At 39.7% G+C, this 23,806-nt stretch overlaps 2 protein-coding genes across 2 annotated transcripts in view; one reads left to right on the forward strand and one right to left on the reverse strand.

Moving 5' to 3' along the window:
- Nucleotides 1–14,328, forward strand: part of ric8a (RIC8 guanine nucleotide exchange factor A) — a 36,414-nt gene extending 22,086 nt beyond the window's left edge. The window contains exons 4-14 of the mRNA XM_084364103.1: nt 92–231; nt 339–419; nt 1,918–2,017; nt 2,789–2,976; nt 3,628–3,722; nt 3,825–3,975; nt 5,485–5,580; nt 5,710–5,854; nt 6,224–6,368; nt 13,216–13,335; nt 13,754–14,328. Of these exons, the coding sequence (XP_084220229.1) occupies nt 92–231; nt 339–419; nt 1,918–2,017; nt 2,789–2,976; nt 3,628–3,722; nt 3,825–3,975; nt 5,485–5,580; nt 5,710–5,854; nt 6,224–6,368; nt 13,216–13,335; nt 13,754–13,895 (1,403 nt within the window). The 3' untranslated portion in view covers nt 13,896–14,328. The remainder of the gene's footprint in view (nt 1–91; nt 232–338; nt 420–1,917; nt 2,018–2,788; nt 2,977–3,627; nt 3,723–3,824; nt 3,976–5,484; nt 5,581–5,709; nt 5,855–6,223; nt 6,369–13,215; nt 13,336–13,753) is intronic.
- A 6,165-nt stretch (nt 14,329–20,493) lies between these two features.
- Nucleotides 20,494–23,806, reverse strand: part of carmil2 (capping protein regulator and myosin 1 linker 2) — an 82,922-nt gene continuing 79,609 nt past the window's right edge. The window contains exon 41 of the mRNA XM_084363214.1: nt 20,494–23,741. Coding sequence (XP_084219340.1) covers nt 23,152–23,741 — 590 coding nt within the window. The 3' untranslated portion in view covers nt 20,494–23,151. The remainder of the gene's footprint in view (nt 23,742–23,806) is intronic.

The following is a 23,806-nucleotide window of genomic DNA, read 5'->3' on the forward strand; positions in this document are numbered from 1 at the left end:
TGTCTTTTGTCCTCCATTCTCCACTGAACCTTTCATCCTAAGAGCTTACTGAATATAGGCTGACTTTGCCATTTTCTCTTTTTATTGGAAGGTGAGGGGGAAGGGGAAGCAAGAGTATCCGGTGAGTTGGTGAAGGAAGCCTCCCCTCCTTCAGAAAACCCAGACCAGGAAGTCATTGTTGAGGGTCTCAAGTCCATCTGTAACATCCTGCTACACAACGAGACAGGACAGGTCAGTGTGATATGTGTCTCTTAAACCTGAAATATGAATTCTTCTAATTATAGAATTGAATTGTGTTGGTGCTTTGTAAAATGTTTCTCTGGATGGATGGATGACAGGTGGTTGCAGCAGATCTGCAGCTGATAAAGGGTGTGGCAAAGAGACTGAAGCAGTGTCATGATCCCACCTGGAACCATGAGGTATGGATGACAGTCAGGTAGATGTTTTAATGTTGAATGAGTGGTGTGAGAGTTAACCTGAGAAAAAAATGTATTTACAGTATCTATTGAAGTGTAAGATGGCACTGTAGCATCAAAACAAGAAGAATCATAACTGATGGTATGTTGATTCCTTTGATTTCCCTTGAACACCAGAGACTGGGATTTGCATTCTGCATCCCACTTGTAGTTAGATAAAAGGTGTGGTTAGCGATTCTGGAGAAAGATAGTTGATTGTTGAGTCTCATTGCCAGGATGTCAAATACAGATGTTTTGGGTTGGTGGCTCTTGTCTGAGCCACAGCAACAATAACATCCCAAACTATCAGTACATGACGTCCTGGCAATTAGACTCTACAATGAAGTATCTTTCTCTAGAATCAAACACTTTAAACACACAGTATATAATTTCTGCCACTGGAGGTCTCTCAATCAAAACAAACCCAAAGACATACTTTAAGTAGTGTGGTAGTCACAAAGTTGTTAAACAATCACCATTTCTGACCATCCAACCTGACTGTTTGGACCTCCCCAGGAAGGAAGAGAGTTAGAATAAGAGCCATGCTAATCTAGCAGGTTTAAGGCTGCTCCTGGCTAATGTCTGGTCACAGGACAAGGAAATGGACAAAATGGGAGCAGGCTGGCAAAACAACGTGTAATCAGAGACTGCTGCCCACAGAGACCTGTCCCCACCACAACATCTCGGATCAAGCTGTTAAACTCGACGGGTGGACTATATGTTTTTGTATATTTGTATATTAATAACTGTATATATGTTCTGTAGTCTATGTAGCATGAAGGAGTTTACAAACTTTCATTTCGTTATCCCTGTGTTGTATAATAACGAATAAATTACCTTGTACCTTGTACGTGTACCTTGTTGTTGTCAGCAGCAAACATCGAGAGCAATATAGAGAACATTCTTCGGGTTCATTTGCTATGTTGACTTTGTGGTGGCATTGAGCAGTTTATAGAACTTCCACATTTAATTTAAATGTGTCCTCATTCTGTTGTTTACAAAAAAAGCCTAACACGGACAGCATATGTATCTTTCAAAGTATCTGATATTTCAAAGTAGTTACATATAAACGTAATGTTTTTACTTTTTTCAATAAAGATACTAATTGGATAACCAAGTTCTGGTACAAATACAAAAAAGTAAATCGTTTTGGATACCTTACAGTGAAGGGCAGCATGATGTTTTTTGTTTTGTTTTTACAAACTCTCAAATACATTCATGTATCTTTAATGCTGCCTGAAATCAAATCAGCTGAACATGACTTTGCCTCAAAAAATATAGACAGCATAATTATGACTTCCTGTAAGACAGGAAAGGCATTCATGCCTGCTTTACAGTTTTTGATTGTCTGTGTAACAGATGTGTTTAAGTTCATACCAGTTCCAGCTCGAGGTTCAATAACGAGCCCTACTCTGACGAGGAAAAAATGAATGAGACTCCATGTGTTTTCTTTTCTGTCCAGGTGCGTTTCTTTGACTTGCGTCTCACCTTCCTGCTGACTGCCCTGCGAGTGGACATCAGGGCACAGCTGACTCAGGAGCTTCATGGCATCAGTCTACTAGGTAACCAATTTTCTATGTAACACATGTAACTACTGACCTGGGAAACCAAGGTTGGCTCTGTAGGTTACTAGTCACCAAGGTAACCATTGCTAAGAAGCGATTCACCTTTCAGGTCACCAATGTTGTAACACTCGGGATGTTTTGAAGTCTAACAACCGATGAAAAATCCATAACAACACATATGAAAAATAATAAAACATAATCAGCATTGGCAAACATTTATAAGAAACAACAGATTTGGCAAATAGACGGTACAAATTATAATATAATATAATATAATATAATATAATATAATTGCAACACTGAGCGCCACAGGAAGTCATTCCTACCTGTGGCCATTAAACTTTACAACTCCTCCCTCTGATCGGACTCAAATGGCTATATATATATATATTTATACATTTATATATGTATATATATGTGTATCTATGTATATTATATATATATATATATATATATATATATATATACCATATTTTTTATTGCACTGTATATATATACATACTTGGAGTGGTTATTGTACACTTGAGATTGAGATTGTCTACTTTATTATTCTATTTTATTTTATTTTGTTTTATTTTATTTTATTTGTTGTCTACTTTACTATTGCATTTATATCTTTATCTCTTGTTCCATTCATGCTGTATTTTATCTCTACTTTGCACGGAGCATCTGGAACTAAAACAATTTCCCCCCGGGGATTAATAAAGTATTCTGATTCTGATTCTGATTCTGATAAGCTGATAACTCCCTCACCTGTACATGTTCTAGGCAAGCAGTTGGATGCCACACTGGGTCTGTGTTGGCCAGATACATTGGAGACGGCCAGGGCTGGATTAGAGGGCATCCCACCTGAAGAACTGCCCCCACTGAGCCGGCAGCAAACAGAGCTAGCCATGGAAATACTGAAAATACTCTTCAATGTCACATTTGACACAACCAGGCGCAAGGTTGATGAGGTACTGAAGACAATTACACGTGTTTTGGGGAGATTTTTACATTAGTTTAGCCATGGTGTTATCAATATTATACTAATATTAATGAATTTCTTAAAAAGTGTTAAAAGTCATTGTATATACTGTAACATTTCATCCAAACAGCACTTGTCTTTTTTCAGCATTAGTATCTATCTATCTATCTATCTATCTTATAAAGAATTATATATATATTTGTATATGTATGTTTATATATATATATATATGTGTATGTATATATATATATATATATATATATATATATATATATATATATATATATATATTTATATATACACATGTATTATTCTTAATACATTTGAGGCCCTCTCCATGGATATTTGTTACTGTGTTTTAAGTCACTGTTTTTTAATGTCTGTATGGGCAGACACTGAGATTTTTTAAGGAAATTATGACACAGACACAAATGTTTGCCTCCTAATTGGGTCTCATGAGCGTATGTAGAATCGCTGGGAAATGTGAATGTGGAGGAGATAATAATTTCCATGTTTTCAAATATTAGAAAACACCAGAACATTAGTGGGGCCCTGTAAAATAAACATTAAAGACACACATTTATAATGACGGTTCTCTGCTGAGTAGATGAAAAATATAATGTAACATCTGTCTGTGAAGGAAGAGGCAGCAGAGTACAGACATTTGGGAGCCATACTGAGACACTGTCTAATGAGCCATGCAGACGGAGAGGAGCGGACTGAGGAGTTCCACAGGTAGGACAACATACACTTAACTTGTATGTCTACTTTCCTGTTCACTTATTACTTGGTTCATGCTGAGTCCCTAACCTCCCCCCCCCCCCTCTTTTTTCTTAGCCATACTGTTCACTTGCTTAGTAACCTCCCTTTGCCCTGTTTGGATGTACTGTTGATGCCCAAAGTACAACAAGGCTCAATCGAGTACATGGGGGTCAACATGGATGCTGTCAACATGCTGCTGGGATTCATGGAGAAAAGACTCGACCGGGTAAGTCAAGACTATATTTAGGTGGGTTCATTCCCTGCGGTACAACAAGAACAAGTGAAAAGACTTGAGTCATAAGCTCAATTACATGAACATTTTTTTAAAAATGGGCTAGAATAATATTGATACGGTACTTGTTTGGATTAAAGATATGCACTGTTTATTTTCAGGGAGATAAAAGGAAACAAACCCTTTGACACAACCAGGCAGAATACTGTGTTTTCTATGCTGAGCATATTCTTTGTCACTAGGTGGAGCTGTATGTTAACTGGTAATAAATGGTGTCCATTTGTTGGTGGTTCAAACAGTAGCAAATAGGTTGACATCTGGTTGCTACAAGTTGCTGCTTAAAGCTTTTAAGTTTTAAGTTTTTATTTTATTTTATTTATTTTTTTACTTTTAACTTTTCTGCATTTTGACAGTTTTTAGTAACCTTTTTGTAAATGCAGCTGTCTTAATAACAAAGTTCATAAACTAATAATCAGTGCACTAAGAGAAAGACCAGATGGACCATGTTCCTAACAAACAGTGGTAGAAAATAAGACTCAAGATTAATTTATTTGTAATTATGTAATACAAGATTGTATGGTGGAATTTCTGTAATCCCCAAACGATATGAAAGCATCAAGCTTGCATTTTAGATGTATTAGGTATATGCACTTTGATGGTCTGGTCACTACCCCAGACTTAATTGTAAACAAACATTGTGGTATTCATGTGGATCTCACTTGACTTGCATCACCCATTCGAACACTGCTGCAGACCGTACACCCCCTCATGCAACTCCACTTCCCACAAGCAGGTCGATGTTTGACGCACCACAAAAACTCAAGGAATGACCTATTGAACGTGACAAAGAGCTTAAAGGGCTGACCTGGCCTCCAAATCACCCATATTCCAATCAAGCATCTGTGGGACATCCCATAACAAGTCTAATCTATGGAGGCCCTGCTATGGATGTGACCTCTGGGGGTGTCCTCTTGTGTCTGGCACCAGGGCATTGGTGCATATCCTCTGACTCTTGTGGGCTGTGAGGAGGGCCTCCATGTCCACATCCAATGGATGCTTGATCGGTTTGGGATGTGGGGAATGGAGGCCAGGTTGATACCTTGAGCTCTCTGTCAGGTTCCTTGGGCCAATTGAGTTTTTGTGGTGGGAGGGAGCTCCGCAGGGAGAATTGTCCTGCTGGGGGGCACTGCTATCGGAGAGTTGGGGTGCCTTGTCTGCATCAGTATTTGGGTGAGTGATTCATGTCAAGTGACATCCACATGAATACCAGGAACCAAGGTTTCCCAGAAGATCATTATAATGAAATGATCAGTGTTGTCCACTTCATCTGTTAGTCCTTTTAATGCTGTGACTGATTTGTGTACTTTATCTCCAAATAACTGACACAGTTGTTAATTATATTACTCAATATTTTTACATGGGCATGTCTCATGAAACCCTAACCCTTACACAGCTAATAGGTTGTATTGGGTATGAAATTACAGTTTGCTGTCTGTCTCGCAGGGACATAAGCTGAAAGAGATCCTTCTCCCATCACTAAATTTGCTGACTGAGAGTGCTCGAATCCATCGAGAGACCAGGAAGTTCCTCAGGTCGAAGGTCAGTACTATAATGAGGCAAAGAGAATTCATGCTGAATAGATGAATTATGAGAATGGCTGGTGTTTTTATGGCTCAGCTATCCAACATAATTGTGTGTGTGTGTGTGTGTGTGTGTGTGTGTGTTTAGGTGCTACCCCCACTGCGTGATGTGAAGAACAGGCCAGAGGTGGGCAGTGCTTTGAGGAACAAACTAGTCCGTCTTATGACACACATTGACACTGACGTCAAGGACTGTGCTGCTGAATTCCTCTTTGTTCTCTGCAAAGAAAGTGGTGAGGGAAATATCTGTTTGTAGATTCGACCATCTTGATTGACCAATTATGTCCACGTCATTTCAGCATCAGAATTATCTGTCATGTATGCTATGCAGTATGAGTTAACTTAAAATAATCCAGTCCGAATGGGGCTCTAGTGAGCCCAAGGAGGTCTGAACCTAAGTGGTTCTACATAACAACCAGTAAGATTTGATTTTGGTATGGACAGTGTTATTCTTAAGATGCTCATAGTTGGCTACTACAGCCTGAACTATAACTTCATGATATCAGATTTCATGGCTGATGTATACGAATTGGGCTTGAATTATTTTTGTGGGTATTGTATTAAAACACTGCCATATTGACAGTAATATGACTTCTGTCCAGTTTCAAGGTTCATTAAATACACTGGATACGGTAATGCTGCAGGTCTGTTGGCTGCCAGAGGACTGCTTCGGGGGGGCAGAGACTCTGGAATCTACTCTGAGGATGAAGACTCTGACACAGAGGAGTACAAAGAGGCCAAGGCCCAGTCAGTACCACCACAACACTGTCACCTTAACTCAGTGCCTGAAGTAGCGCTCAGCTGCAACCTTTGTTGAAAATGATGTTGTGTAGCTGGACTGATGAACTTTACAGATACATTAGTGTAGTTCATGTTCGCTGATGTTCATTGGGATGTGATTCAGAGCTGCAGCAGGCGAAATAAGGTAGCTCAGATGTCTTCCATTATCCCAAGGTATTGCCAGACCTGATGGGATATACAGTATAATCCCTGCTGTGCGATCTGGTCTGCCCCCCTAGTTGAACGTGCCCACCGGGCCCGTAGGTTCAGTACCTCCACAGGAAGGTGCAGGCCCGTGCAGAGACCTTTGGAGGGGCAGGTGCTCAAGAAAAAAAAAAGGCATAAAAACTATATATATATATATATATATACACACACACACACACACACACACAAACAAACAAACAAACAAACAAACAAACAAACAAACACACACACATATACAATCGCATCAGCAAGACTGCATCTTCACGCAGCGGTCGCAGTCACCTCGGTCGTTGTGGCATTTGCCCACATCCCCCTATGGCCAGACCGTCACTACTCTTGTTTCATAGCGTAAATGCAATATTGTTGCTGTAACGTGCGATCTGTCGGACTTTGGGCCGAGCCCATCTCTCGCTGCGGCGGGGGCACGTCGGGGCACGTCTTGGTGGATGATGTTACCAAGGGGAGCCAGGTCATTTCATTTAGGCTACATAGATTATTATTATTATTTGCTAAATGTTATTCTTTAAGGGCGACTGACAGGCCTTCACACAAACACACTAGCGCGCAAAAAAAAAAAAAAAAAAAGCACCGACAAAAGGGCACTTTGGGCATCAAGGGGCAAAGGGGCAGGTGCTTCAGCACCCTCTGCCACCCCCTCTGCACGTGCCTGGGAAGGTGTACAGGAGGCATCCTGATTAGAGTCTAGCTCTGAACTAGCTAAACTGGCTCCTTTCAACATGAAGGAGTGGCAGGTCTATACTGACCTCCTTATCTTATCTCTAAGGGTGAACCCAGCTGCCTTAAAACTCATGTTGGTCTTTTAAATCCCTTTAATCTTAAAATATCCTTAAATCGTCTTTTTGTCACTAACCAAAGCTCGTATGAGGTATCATAAATCATAGGTAATCGAGAGCTTTTCCTTTCTTTTCCTTTTCCTTCCCTCTGCACCATGATTTTGTCCAGAGAATTTCACTGTTTGTTATTCTCAAGTACCCCCCTATATTAAATCTGGAGGGATGTTATCCTTTTCCAAATCTACAGACTTCCATGACCACTCCAGTATCCTTGCAAAAATAAATCACCATTGTAATATTCCATAATCAGGAAAAAATGGTGGGCCAAGAAAGCCCAACAAGCCAAAACTCATCCATCCCTAATGCAAAGGGTCTGCAATGCATATTGACTACATAATATCACATGATAATCATTTGGCAATGATTACTAGTGCATTCAGTTTTTATCCTGCACAACCTTCCTGAGCTCTCTGGTTGTTTGGAAGAACCTCTTTAAGGTGAATCAGGTGTCCTTCTTCATGTCCTCCCTGAACTCCTCCCACCCCTGATTGTTTGCTCCTATGACCACAAAAGCCATAGTCCTTCTGGCTGTCTGCTGTTTTAGGAGCCCCCTGGGCTACTACTTGTTCAGGTTGCTTACCCAATAGGCACGTATGACCTTTTGGGCATAACTCCCAAAAGGCCGCCTCTACAATGGAGGCTTTAAACATGTACCAGTCAGATCCAGTGTACTCAATTTCCCAGAGGACAGAGCAAAAATTTGCTTGGAGAAACATTGAAAAAACTATGCAGCTTGGGTTTAAAGGGTATTTTTATTAGTTTCCCTCATTACCTGAGGTGGTAATCTGCTGACTGCTCTTTTCTACATCATCAACCAAGGCATTCTGGTACTGAGTGCCAAGGGGGTATCCTCTCTACAAGCTCAACCCAGACTCTGACTGCTGACTGTGCATTGCCTTCTTCATAACACATTAAAGGGGAACTACTGTTTTTTACAACCTGGACCTTATTTCTAGCATAAAATACGATCATTTACTCACCCAGATAACTTTGGTGTCATTTGGAGTCGTTCGGACGAAATTACATCCAGTGGAGCGCCATGTATATCCATATAATGCGAGTGATTGGGGCACTGAAGCGCAGCCTCTATAACGCATTATCTGCCGCGAAACTAGTTCATGTCACCAATATTTTGTTATGATATGCTAGTGCTATTCCTCTATATATGATAATGCGTTATATAGAGGCTGCGCTTCAGTGCCCCCATCGCATTATATGGATATACGCGGCGCTCCACTAGATTTAATTTCGTCCGAATGACTCCAAATGACACCAAAGTTATCTGGTTGAGTAAATGATCGTATTTTATGCTAGAAACAAGGTCCAGGTTGTAGAAAACGGTAGTTCCCCTTTAAGGAGATCCTCTTGTTTCGACAGTGTGTACGAAGCCAGGGAATCACTCACCGTAGTCAATGCTAGAAAAACAGGAGTCCAGTCCCTATTCAAGAGTTTGGTTCTTCAAACTGTATCTTGTACCGCATCACCTCCTGCGCTTGCTCTTGGAATTTCTACACCAGAGATGGTCAACCCAGCTGCCCTGTTGGCATACCTCTGTGCCAAGCCTTGCAGATTAAATTATTGAAAGACAAACAAACGTGTTCTCCTCTCATCTCACAGTGCTGACACAGCTGGGTAGACAGCAGGGACAACACATGAGACAACACTAAGAGCGAGTTCAGACCTGGTATTACCATCCTGAGCGATCAGATCACAGGTGGACAGCTCAAAGTCTGTCAGTTCACACTTGGTATCAACATCTGAGTGACCACTTGTGATCAGATCTCACTTCCTCGCTCTATATACAAATAAACACGGACATCACTGGGACAAACAGACACGTTGTTCTTTTTACAGAAAGAAAGAAATGTCTTCATGTATAACGTTTGCATAATCTCAAAGAAGGCCTAAATAATGAAGAATTTGTCTGAGACAGTGTTTTGCAAAGTTTATAGTTTCTCCTAACTCAACTCAACAACAAGCAATTTTTTAGGGAGTCTAATGACTTTCTCCACGGCCAACAAAGAAGTAGCCTATATTGGTTACTGTTTAGTGTATTTGTAAAATTTGAAAATATGTTTAGCTTCAATAAAATGTTGTCTTCTTTCATAATTTGAGTGTAAATGATGAAATCAGTATAAATAGTGTGTTCAAACAGCTGCTAAATGTTGGCAGGTAAGACTTTAGACACAGAAGCAGACAGGCTGGTACAGCTGCCACAAACTGACACTTTTTACAAGGAAACAAAGAACTTCATGTTTTTATTTAATGCTGAATTCACAAGAAGGCACCAATGATTTAGAATTTGTCGTAGCTGTTTCACCAGGTTTGTTAAGTTTCTCCTCACTCAACAACTCTTAAATCAGGTGATGTTGTGGTTATTAGTTCAATGGTTGGATCAGTTGAAACAGACTGTGTGTTCACAGCTGCTGCTAACATTGGCAGGTTAACAGAGCCCAAACATTTACATGACAGTCATGTGTGTACACACTGCTAAAAAGGATGTGGTTGCACCTCCACCTCTGAAGGTCAGCTATTTAACCCTCTGGACTCTATCCTGGCCATTTGTGTCCACCTCACTTCCTTTTTGTTGACCATTTTAGCTGTGTTAATGCTTATGGAATGATATTTCCCAAGAGTCTGGATTTTTTTCTGATTTTTCCATTTTCAAAACCTGCTCTTTAAAAATGTCAATATTATACTGTATATCTCCAATTGTACCTTATGGCTCTATCGTGGACACTTTTGGCCAATTGAAACCCATTGAAACTACATTTTTAAATTCCTTGTGATTTACAGTATTAAATCATATAATTTAGGTAAAATGGTTTTCATTCTAAACACAACACTTGAAAATTTTAGTTTTTAATGTTTTCTACCAAATTATTTTATTTGTCCATTTTTGGCCAAGGGAGCAATTTTAGGTAATATTCGTAGGTTCTACTAGGGGCATATGACGGCTTACTGCACTCCAATGGAGCGAATGAATGACGCAATTTTGACATAGGTGTGATCTTAAGGATGTCAGGTAATGATGTGTGTTTGTGCCTGAGAAAAATTGTGCCTCTGAAAATGTATTTGTAAGAGTGACAAATTACAGTGTGTCATACCTCCAAGTTTCAGTGAATTTCTCTTGGGACAGGCTATTGGGCTTTGAGTTTCCAAGGCAAACTTGGCTTTGACACACAGGTTGAAAAGACCTGTAGCTTTGCTATTTTCATAAAAGAATGCCATACACAACTACACAATAGCCCTTAAATACTCAAATAGCTCCGTTCTGTTCCGTTTTCTTGTCCGCTTATTCCTGTTCGGGTCGCGGGGTGTTGCCGCTTTTTTATCCCCCCTTCTTCGGAGGGGTTGCGGGGCTACTGGGGCCAAATCCAGTTTGCAATGGGCGAAGGCCAGCGTACACCCCTGGATGAGACGCCAGCTCATCGCAGGGCCCTCTGATGGCTGCCTCGCAAAGTGCCAACTGCACATCAGGAGCAATTTCGGGGTTCAGCAACTTGCTCAAGGAAGATGAGGGGACACCTTCCTCAGAAGATGACAGCAACACCACGGATGGCCATTGGCTCTCTTCTACAACCTCCTGGACATCTCGGCATACAATGCCTTCGTCCTGTGGAAATCGGTCCATCCTGAGTGAGAGTCTTCCAAAACCTCAGCGAAGGGTGTTCTTGGAGGAGCTGGGGCACGTGCTGGTGACTCCAGCAATTGCAAGACGGCCATGTCCCCCACGCTCAGTAGCTGCTGCTGCCATTGTTACCGGGATACAAGAGGGTGAATCAGAGCGTGACCCAGAGCCCGCCAACAAAAGTAGGAGAAGGTGTGAACTGTGCACCCAAAGAAGAAGAAGAACGGCAATCACTTGCTCCAACTGTGGAAAGTGTGTCTGCAAGGACCACTCTGCTGTGGTTTGCACATCCTGCTGCCCTTGAGCACACACACACACACACACACACACACACACACACACACACAGTTTAACGTTCTCTCTCTCTGACACACAAACATGCACATGCTGTTGTAACAATAAATGCATTGTGTTATTTTTGGCCACTCACATGCAGCATTGGAGTTTTGCTAAAAAGTAATAATGCAAAAAAAAAAAAAAATCTTTGTTACTGTTACTGACCTGCAATGATAGAAAAATATTGGGTTGCATCAATCATATGGTGAAAATGACAACTTTCCCCCTGGAAAGTTAGTGGTAATATATAAATATTTAGTCTAACAGGTATTTAAAGGGTTAAAATTCTGGAATTGATTAAAATTTTGGATTTCATGATCAGGACTGATGCCAAATTAAAAAAAAATAACCAGTGAAAGAAGCAAATATTTTCAGTATTTAGTGTTTTGTAGAAGCAAACAGGAGGTGGCCATTTTTGGCCACGAACAAGCTGAGAGGGAGTTTTTCTGTTTTTCTGTCACTGCACAAAAAACTAATGAAGCATAAAAATCATTGATACTGCTTATTGTTGACACACATTAAGCTGCAATGATGGTTAAAGAATAAATCAGGTAGCATGTATTATTTGGTAAAAACAATGTGATTTTATGCTTTTCTCCCTTATAAATCATTAGCATTATGTGATCTAACAGGCATTTAAAGGATTAAAATTCAGAATTTGAATGAGATTTTGGTTTTTATGACTAGGACTGATGCAAATTAAAAAATTTAAGTCAGTAAAAGTGGATTTTTTTATGTATATAAATTTTATAGCATTTTGGAAATGTAAACAGGAGGTGGACATTTTTGGCCACGAACAAGCTGAGAGGGAGTTTTAATGTTTTTCTGTCACTGCACAAAAAACTAATGAAGCATAAAAATCATTGATACTGCTTATTGTTGACAAACATTAAGCTGCAATGATGGTTAAAGAATAAATCAGGTAGCACGTATTATTTGGTAAAAACAATGTGATTTTATGCTTTTCTCCCTTATAAATCATTAGCATTATGTGATCTAACAGGCATTTAAAGGGTTAAAATTCAGAATTTGAATGAGATTTTGGTTTTCATGATTAGGACTGATGCAAATTTAAAAAATCAAGTCATTAAAAGTGGAATTTTCTTTATATATATATTAATTTTATAGCATTTTGGAAATGTAAACAAGAGGTGGACATTTTTGGCCACGAACAAGCTAAGAGGGAGTTTTATCTACTTTGCCTTCCCTGCACAAAAATAACAATGCATAATAATCAGTGTTGTTGTTAATCAGTTACATATCTCAGACTGTGTTATTGATAATACAAGAAAAACCGGTAGCACTGAGAAGATAGGCAGTGGTCATTTTTGTGGTAGTTTTCCAACAAGCGCATTGTGCAAACTAATTGGCATTTGAGGGGTTAAAACATTTAAAAGTAATGGATATTTTGTACTGGTGACAAGAACTGATATTGATTAAAAACTTTATGCAGTAAAAGCAGCAAAAAACATACAAAATCTAAAAAATTACAGACTCAATCTGTTGGTGGCCATTTCTGGCCACGAACAAGCTGAGAGGGTAGTTTTTTTGAACAAGGCCAGAGGGTTAATTGACTTTTAGGTGAGATTGTTTTAGTCAAGTGCATTTTCCATGGGCAAGAATGAAAATCAAGATTATTTAGATCTAGTAGGCTGATCAATGTTAATGTGAATTAAAAGTATGTATTATTATGCACCTTAGTTGCTTCATTTAAAAAAATGTAGATGTTTTCTGTTTTTCTGTTCTTTTGATATTTCTTTCTCTGTCTTGTCTCTTTTGTCTTCAGAATAAACCCAATAACAGGAGTTGTAGAAGAGGAGCAACCCAACCCCATGGAGGGAATGACTGAGGAGCAGAAAGAATATGAAGCCATGAAGCTAGTTGACATGTTTGACAAACTGTCAAGGTCATTAAAAGCAGGATACACACACACACACACACACACACACACACACACACACACACACACACACACACACACACACATACTGTTCAGTTTGAAGTGATAAACAGTCCATTCTGCTGGCATTTTAAATTCCTTTCAAAATGTTTATCTCTCACAATAGAAGGCCTTCTGACAGCTACAGTATATTGAAATAAATAACAAGATTTGATTTGCTGCATAAACAAAAAGTTTGTATTTTGTGTCTTTGTAAATTCATTATAACTGGAAATATGAGTAAAAGTAAAATAGAAAAGTATAAGATTGAGTGAACAAGACAGAAAATCAGAGGCATTCAGTGCCATTTAATGTGGAAATGCAGGACTCAGTTCAGCTTTTACTCATGCACACATTATTACATTGAAACCGTTTCTCCCTGCAGGACCAGTTTGATCCAGCCCATGCAGCTTGGTATGGATGGGAAGATGAGAGAGATGACTCCAGAGGATCTGCGTAAACTGACCCACAATCCTCTGTTTTCACCAGGAGAGCCACCTCGTTCAGACAGTGAAGATGAGGCTTAGTAAGCACAGATGCATAAAGACAGAAACAGATTCAACTCCTGTGACACCCAGGGAAGACCGGTTTCATTAATTTAGATATTCACATGCCACACGGTCCAACCTGTTTCTCTTTACTTATTCTGATGGGAGGCGGAGTACAGAAAGTTGGGAGTACATGGGAGGCAGTTTAAAGGACCAAATTGCTGTACTGTCTTGTAAACTACAAATCACATGTGTTTTACTGCTGACCATTTTCCAGAGAGTACCATTAGTTTGTTTCCTCCATCACAGATATTTGTTTCAGTTCAATTGATTTCACTACGTTAACTAATTTGCTCAGTTCACAGGGACACTGTGGAGCACTGTAACTGTAACACCAGAGAGTAAAGAGGTAATCAAAATTAATAGTTCATTCAACAATGGTTTCATATAGGCTTGGAAATTTGACATGTGACACTGGTCCTCAGTCAACTCAAATGAGCAACAACCTCCACAAGGGTCTTTCATTTCAGTGACTGTGATTTTTTTGATTGATGATTTCTTTTGTCTTCCAAAATATTACACCTTTTTTCAAATTTTACTTAAAAGATATATTCCTGGGGATTGGCTGGTGGTTACCTCAAACTTTTGTAGCTTAGCAAACACATTTAAAAGATAATATCAATTTTTTTAAATTTCTCTCATGAAAAAGGTTCCAGGCGACTCACAAACCTTAAACACTGAGGTTGTCTTTTAATGCACCAACAGCCAGTTAAACTTCTATGTTAATTGACTTACATATTATACTGAAGTGACTTGAAACTTAAAGCTGTCCGGAAGTTGGAAAATTGGTCTAAAACATTGATGATATTCTTTAGAAAATGGTCAACATGGTGATGTCATCTGTAGATGGCAAAATATGAACAACGCATCAGTATGGTCTTTTTAATCATGCTCCTTTCTAGACAAACAGTCACGAAGAGTATACACACAGATACAACAGAAGTGTTGGTTTTGTTTCTGATAAACAAGTAATATATCACTCATCACTTGCTGTCCTCACTTTAATGGGATTAGTTATTCGTTACACTTCAGGTTGTATCGGCATTCAAGTGTTTCAGTGTGCCTGAGCTCTCTGTGTATGTGCAAGTCATTTTGATTGGTCATTGGTATTTCTCAGTCAACTTCACACACATACTGTATGCTGTGGCCGTTGTGTCGGCCACCAAATAAATCAGCACCTGACACAAAACCTGAACCTCACACGCATAGCAAAAGTGCTGTGTGTTTTTGAGGGTGATGTATTTCAGTAGGCCTTTATTATCAGAATGTTTAAAAGGACTAACTCATGATCGAACAGTCACAGTATGAAATCATGAAACAATATCACACAGTTTGCAAGGCACAAACGAAAGATACAACAACTAGCTGTGGTCACAAACCACAAACAGCGTGTTAGCCCAGATAGTTTAGATTTGATCTGTTGAGGTTCACCTTGAAACTTCTATATAATCAGTAAAGCTTAAATGACATTTAACTGTCAACACTATCATGTCTTTCCAGAAACAACATCCCAGCTTCTTCTACTTGAGATAAACCACAGGCCTCAATGTCAACAGTTTGCATTGAGAACTGTTCATAGCAGAGAAACAGTGCTGTGTTCACAGTGGAAACTAGTTTAGTTGAAATGTGTAAGATGAAGAGAAGAAGATGTGTGTCATCTCCACTTTTCAGGAAAGCAGAGGAAAATCTATGAAAGCTAGCCAAAGAGCTGTTTGTGACGAAGGAATCAACTGTATTTTTGGAAACAAACAAACAAAAAAACAACAACTACTAATTCTAGATGCTTGTTGTTTTTCATAAAGCTCTTCAGATGTTTTATTTTTAGAAGTGTAACATGAAACTGCAGACAGATAAGTTATAATTTTAGAGTGAAGATGAAATATTCTTACGCAGAGAGACTATAATCAAACACATTATATATTAAATGCACTGTATACTCCTTTATATTGTTATTGTATAGCTGCCAACTTAATTGTGCACTGTAAGATACATTAAATGTGTTTACATGAAAAAGTTGTCTCATGAAGTGCTGTACCATCAGGGTGGAACTCACTAGTGTTCAGGATACTACTGCAATTATGATCCTTTCTGAAATCTATTATGCTTTACTTATGCATATTCCCACACAAATGATCAGTGTAATCAGCACAGCTGATCAGGCGACAGTAAGACTGGAGTTATATGGCCCCTGGGCAGTTGATTATCCTGCCTTCCTCACTAAACAAAAGTACTGGTCTGAACAACAAAAACATTGTGATATTTTAGTTGTTGTCAGAATCACATCAATAGTGGGGATGAATATGTACAGTAGTTTGTAGGGAAAAGGTAATTGGTCACTAAATGTCCCATATTATGCTCATTTTCAGGTTTGTACTTTTATTTAGGCTGTCTACTAGAAATTATACTGCAGCACCTCTATTCACCCTTTGTCTGAGTGCTGCATTTTACTGCTTTTCTCTTTCAGGCCCCATCCCATAAAGCTCAGTTTGCTCTCCCAGCTCTCACAGACCTATGCAGGCACTGCCTACACTGTCAGCTTAGACAGTGTTATTGCAACCACTAGCTACCATTCACACTGCCCTTTCAAGGTGGGAATCATGTGCCGATATTCCACCTCACCGTCTGTATGAAAGTCACAGAGGCAGAAAGGAGGGACAGTTTCGTTCCACCTCTGATCCGCCACCTGAGGTAGTATCAGAGCCGCAACAGAGGCGAGACAGTGTCTGTGTGAACGGAAACGCCGACAGTGTGGGACAGGGGTGTGTCGGTCTGATGGTGTTCACAGTCTGACAACTAAACAGATCCTTCACTCATCAAATAAAAGAGAAATATCCCACACTGCAACCCACAAAGCAACGTTACAGGACCAAATAACAGTAATGTGGTAGCAGCTTGTGTCTTTGGCATCTTATATGAGGAAAAAAAAAACTGCATCCATACGTGGAAAAGTGTCTGTCAACCCTGTCTGTTCTACCGACTCTTCGTCACATTTCTGCCCAAAAAACAGCGTCTGCAGAGAGCCAAGAGGCTCCTGTAGATGAATGTTGGTGACAGGTGGAAACGTTGTGTTTGTTTTGGTTCCGCAACACTGGCATGCTGTATGAAATGACACACTGGAGCGGCTTTATGCTGCGGCAGCTTGGTTCAGTGTGAACAAACAAAGGCAGGGTAAAGGTGAGCCTTCGTTGGAGCTAAAATGCGGGATCTGTGTCAAAAGGGCTACTGTGGTGCTGGAGGCGTGTTTTAGGGCGGGGACTATATAGCTGACATCACAACCTTACAAAGTCTTGATGGCTCATTTGAAGAAACACCCCGCATTCCAATACCCATACTGCCATACTATTTAGTATGCCAGAAAAAGATTTAGTATGTCCCAAAATAAAGTTTGTGAAATGCAGAATGCCAAAAATACCATCCGGTCGCAGTTTGCAGTATGTAAACCACCATGCTTTTCTGGCTATTCTGACCCACAATCCTCACATATGACAGCTTACATACAGAATGACAGACACTGCAATGACAGATGAAAGCACATTTAAGTCACAGTACTTTGTACTCCGCTAAGGCTATGGATGTAGGAGCCAGAGGGTCAAAGTTTAAGGCGCATTGTCATTATAAAGCAGTATGTCCGAATTGTATGCATACTGCAGACAACAGTATGTACTTTGTAACGGCAGCTGCAGTACATACCTAAATTAAAAAGAAAAGTATGCGATTCGGAATGCATCCACAGTTTCTGAATATGGGCCATGTGCTTTTGGATAATTTGGCAGTATTTATATAGCACATAGACCTGCTTTATTAACAAAAAAGACATATAAAATCTCCCTTTCTACAGTATGGGACCTTTTAAAATAAGGTGCAAGGTAAAGGGCAAAATTAATGAACACATAGAAAACACAATTTCATAAAAACATATTCCAAACTCCTCTTCATCCAAATAGGAAATATACCACATCAGAAAATACACTTTACAAAACACAGCCACATTTTAGGCGATCCGAATTCCCAGGAAACACAACGGCATTAATGAAAAGAGATTTAAAAAAAAAAGTCTTTAAAATTTGAACTGTATAATTATATAATAGTTATATAATATAATTTCTGATGAAATCCTATTGAGACTGTATGCACGTTGAACAAAAACATGCCAAATGAATGTGATGTAATATACCTCCATCGGTACTTTTTGACTGCCTTTTTGGCTTTTGACATTATTTCAAGGGTGCATAGTCTGACAAAAATGTAAATGTCCGCCTAGTAGATAATACTTCAGCTTGGTTCCTTCAGTGCCACCTCCTCTTCTTCTCCTCTAACCTGTATATACATTCAGGCTTCATACAGAATGCGTTAGACCTACAATATACAGAATTTCCTGCCGTGCTAATTGCAACTACTATTGCATTTATTTTACATCTCTAATAGGCCACATTCAGTCATGCAGATGTGGTTAGCTTTGCTTTTTTCCTCATTAATTTTACTTTCTAGATTACATAAAAAGTACTTTGCCTGGTCTTTGGAAGTTTGACATTTCCATACAATGTCCCAGACCTGTGGCTGCCTTGTCTTTTATTGCCACCCTGCTGTATTTAACAGCCATCCTCAACAGAACATGAGCCCTGCTCTGATTCACCAGCTGGGAGCTGCCTGGTTGCTCTTTGGCACACCAAACTAAAAAACTAGAGCTTTAATGATGCCAGTGGGGGGAAGAAATAGTGCATAATGAAGATAATAGAAAATTATTATGCCTCGAACACATTGTGACTTACACTAATAATGTGAATGAATATCAGTTATATCAAAATATTGAAAAAATATTGGAATGTTTGCAAACCACACAAAGAAAGAGTTTGAAGACTGATGTTAGGATTAACAGCTATTAGTATGCAAGTCATGTTGCCTACAATACTCACCTGTATGCCAGCCTCAGTTTCTTTGCTACTATACTATACTACCTGCCCCCAACTCAGCTCGGTCTGCATACAATTATGTTTTCAACTTTTTCATCCTGGAATAAGATTGCCTCTTTTCTAAGTGCTGTATCGTAGGCAACTGGACTTGTTTCAGTTTGTTGAAGACGTTTCACCTCTCATCCAAGAGGCTTCTTCAGTTCTTACTAACTGGAGAGGAGCTGCAGTCTTTTAAACTCTGTGTGGGAGTGTCCTTACAGAGGTAGTAGGAGGAGGAGATGGTAGTTAATGCAGTTCAGTGCAGCCAGGACTGCACAGATTTGTACATTGGGGAGACAAAACAACCTATCCATAAACAAGCATAAACAAGTTAGCTTATGGCACAACACAGGAGGACCAACTCCTCAGGTCAAGACTCTGCTGTCCACTTACATCTGAAGGAGACAAATCATTCCTTTGAGGACAACAATGTAAACATGTTGGCTAAAGAAGACAGATGGTTTGAAGAGGAGTAAAAGAATCCATCTATGTCAAACTGGAACGTCTTTGAACAGAAGAGGTGGCCTAAGACATTACTTATCACTCACCTACAATGTAGTACTGAGTTCTCTCCCCAGACAGCTTAACAACCATTCACACCTGGGCTCACCTAGCCCTAGAAACCCACATGAAGGCTGGTTGGGTCAGTGACCTACAAGTGGCCCTAACAACTCTGTAAGGACACTCCCATACATAGTTTAAAAGCCTGCAACTCCTCCAGTTAGTTAGAACTGAAGAAGTCTCTTGGATGAGCGGTGAAATGTCTTCAACAAACTGAAACAAGTCCAGTTGCCTACAATACAGCACTTAGAATTACCATGACCTGGATGACTGAGAACCTTCATCAACAAGATTGCCTCAGTTCTTCACCACAGCTCCCTCATCCCTCATCCCTCTCCCCAATCTGAACTCTGCCTACATCTAAAATGTATCAGCACTGGGCAGAAAACCAAAGAAGCTTTGGAAAAGATGCCTTTTTTCTAACAGAGAAGACTTTTCTCCAGTTGTTGCTGGTGGGTTTTCAGGGAGTAAGTGATGTTTTAATTCCTGTAGATTCACATATTTGTGCTCATGCAAACATGTCTAAAGTAGCCAGTTGACTGATTCTCTGTGCATTTGTAATATGTTATTATGTTATAGTAATTGGCCCTGTATTTCCTGTTTGGAGATTTGAAAAGATTAATTTAGAATTGCTACATATATGCACAAAACTGAAATGATTAACTTCTTAGAAATTCTTAGAAAAAAACTTCTTAGGAAAAAAAAGTATATATATAAACATTTATACATACATACATACATACATATATATTTATCGGTTGTATCACATATCACTAGTTGGCACAAATACTCGAAGCAGCAGACGCTAAGATATCTGAGCTTTTAGTCTCTGGTATGGGTCAAGCTCCAAAAACACTGGAACAACATTAAATGATGTTCAAACTCCTCATCCCCAGTGTGTAATGCAATCTTTTAGTTACTTATTTGGAGTCTACAAGCCTATGCTAATGTAACCCTTCTGACATCACAATGGAATCATTACAGTTATTTTCCCAGACTTGACAGACTCCTGATTACAGACTGAAGACAATAAACAACAGGCCCAAAATAAAAACGCAAGTACAAAATTATGACACAACTAATAATTTTAATAATCATTAACAAGTATAGGTATGGATTTAGACTCTGTTCATAACTTTGTTTTTGTTTGCTTTATGTAGTTTTGTACATATTCTGTGCGTGCAAGGCAAAGATAAACATGACAGTAGAAAATAAATTCTCTCCTAGGATGAGATGGAGGCTCAGGTCTCTGGCAGCACAGGGAGCTGAACTGAGGTCTGCTCTTACAAAACACACACCATTCTCCACAACCACCCTGAGAGTTTGAAAGGCTGAATACACTTTTGTTGTTATCGCACAATATCTGATCATTTATAGGTCTTTATTGGGATCCTATCTGGTCCTCCTGTGATATAATGGACATGGCGATGACATATATGGTTGTCTAATGGAGTGACTGAAGCTGAAGTGATCTGAATGTAACATACTGATGTGATTCCACAGAAATATGTGGAAACATGCAGAGCTTTAGTGTCCATGTGTTAGTTTAGAGATTCTAAAAGGACCAACATAAAAACATTTTAACAAGGCAAAATATACTCTTTGGGAAAAAAAGACCATATTCCCACATGGATGGTGTGATGGGACTTGTTAGAAATAGCATAAAAATTAATTCAACATAATTTTCAATGTATGCATATATAATAGTTATATATAATGTAAGGAAATAACCAGAAATGATATTTTCTTTGAGACACTAGTATAATCAACCTTTGCACCACAGCACTCTTCCTTAAAGATATCAATTGATCTCACTGATGTTTATTGAAAGGAAATAGGTTTGGTTCTGTACCTCCTCTATTCATGCAGTTTACATAATGTGTCTGGCATAGTGGAACCACTCTTATCATGTGATATTACAGTAGATGCCTCAGCAGTCCCTTGTGATAATGCATATTTGTGCTAGCAGGACAGAAAGTTGATCTTCTGCACATAGGTGCCAGGTAGAGATGGTGACATAAACTGAAGGAATTCTGCAGTAGTAGTAAGTGTTCTAATTAAATGCATGACATGTTGCAAAACATGATACAATTTAACTGAAAATGTGCTCACTGTAACACATCCTCTGTCTTGACTGAAAAATGACATGTAGTGGATGGATGTCACAGTATTTGGTTTGGGGCAAATAACCTCTAATCAATAAATTTGATGATTTAGCTGATGCTGGCTGTGTCCCATTTGAGATTCAAGTCCTATTTACATGGGACTGGTATTACCTGGCTACCTAGTAATGTGTAACAGTTGAGGAGGACACAGCCTCTGTATCTGGGTCACACGGTCTGCCAACTGAGCCAGGGTGCCCCTGGAATGTCTTCTATTTTAATCCGAATCTGCCATGTCCATAATTTGTAAAGTAAAAATGCCAACTCATATCACCTACCATATATCACCAAATAGAGGTCATGTGATAGTATTAATCCTGTGCGAATAAGCTAGCTGTGATTTGGGGTTCTATTTCTTGTTAAACATCTCCCCTTTATAGTCGGACAACTGAACAACTATGAAATTTGATCATATCTGATAAGATGTTGAACAGCAGTCAACAACTGTGCAGTGAGATCAGCTATGTTGACATTTAAACGTGATGAGAGAGAAGGTTAGGAGCAACAAATGGTTGTCATATTCAAGTACAGTCGTAGAGCATCTTCTACTTGATCTAAATGAGGAGGAAATGTGTATTTATGCCCATAACACAGAACACAACACAAGCCTTGACATCATAAGCAGAAGATAATGTCAGTAATTATGAGTATAATACAGACTTCTTTTATCCCCTGTGAATGTGCCAAATGAAACACAAACGTGAAGTGGTAATTTCTACATCACATGAGGTCTGCTGGTAATACTAGTCCCATGCAAATTGGGTCATGAGTCTTAAGATGTGTGCAGAATGAATGCAGAGTGATTTAAGAGGCAGCACAGTTGCATATTCCTCACTGCAAAGATGCAAGTGGATGCAGATTTGCCCTGGGTGGTGCGAACTGAGGCAAAGAATTAAATGATTAAAACATGTTTCAACTTGAGCAAAAATGACCCACTAGCCTGCAACTTTATGACTCCAGTTTGATCAATGCATGGAAACGAGAAAATAATGAGTCTGAAGCTAAATAACAGGTATGCTGGTAACTTTGTGACATCAGTCAAGGACGAGCTGTCAATAAACGCAGACAAACTCTACAGACACACAGTCAGTTTGTTTCTAGCTAGCTACAGCTAACGTCGGTACATTTGCTGCTTGGGTAATTTGGTACATTTGAAAAGATGATGGAAGCCTAAAACAAACTAAAACAGGTGCATTTGGGAACTCTTATTTTGTTAAAGGAAAAAATAATATTTTCAGGATGTTGCCCTTAAACAGGTTATGGCCAGCAGAGAGGTTTGTTCAGTTGTCATGAGAGATTCAAAACCTTTCTCGTCCTCGGCCTCTTGAATTTGACCACTCAACCACTTGTTCAGTTTATTCACCCCAAACAGCCAATATACAAACTGTACAGATGTTAGCTGTACACAGCAGCTGTTTTCTACTGGAGAGACAACAATCATGCTTCTCTCAGGCCTCTTATACATGTAGCCTCCCAATTCCTGATCTCAGTGATGTCACAGACCCCACCCTCCTCTCTCTCCCATGTGTGCCTGTTTTCCTCAGGTGAGTCGGCCTGTATGTATCATTCAGACAGAGGGGGCTCAGTTCTTTGGTCTGCTGGCTCTGCTTTCATTGTGTGCTGTTTAGAAATCGCCTCTCCTCTCTCCTGTGTGCTGTTTCTCATTTCCACTGTGGCAGGTACTGTGCCAGGGCCCTTCTCCTTATGGGACACAGGACTCACTTGGGGGTTTTCTGGGGGTGCAGATGCACCTGGGATTGTGCTGGGGATCTTTTCTTGGGGTGGCGGGGACACCAGCAGTTTTTCTAGAGTTTGGGGCAATGCTCGGGCAATGCTGGGGCTCTTTATCTGGGATGTGGGGGTTACAGGAGGCTTTTCCAGTGTTTGGCTTAGTGGTGGAGGCCTCTCTAGGATGGAGGGCGCTTTTTCAAGGGCTGCAGCTGGACTGAAGAGGTGGGGAGCTGATACTTCTTGTTGAGTCTGAGCGGTAGAAGAGGGACACCCTGAGCCTGGAGCTTCATCCCCTCCTGGTGAGGGGTGCTTGATTTCAGCTACCATTCCACCACAGCCCATTCTTTCTCTCTCTGCATTCAGCTCCTCATTCTGAGCAGCCTCCTCCTTTTCTTCAGATGTCTGTTTCCCTGTGTCACTGGCTGGTTGATGGAGAACATACAGACAGATGGAAGAATAAGCTTAGATCACAGAAAGAAATAAAAAC

This window comes from Pagrus pagrus (assembly GCF_965226575.1).
Source record: "Pagrus pagrus genome assembly, chromosome: 10".
NCBI classification, from domain to species: Eukaryota; Metazoa; Chordata; class Actinopteri; order Spariformes; family Sparidae; genus Pagrus; species Pagrus pagrus.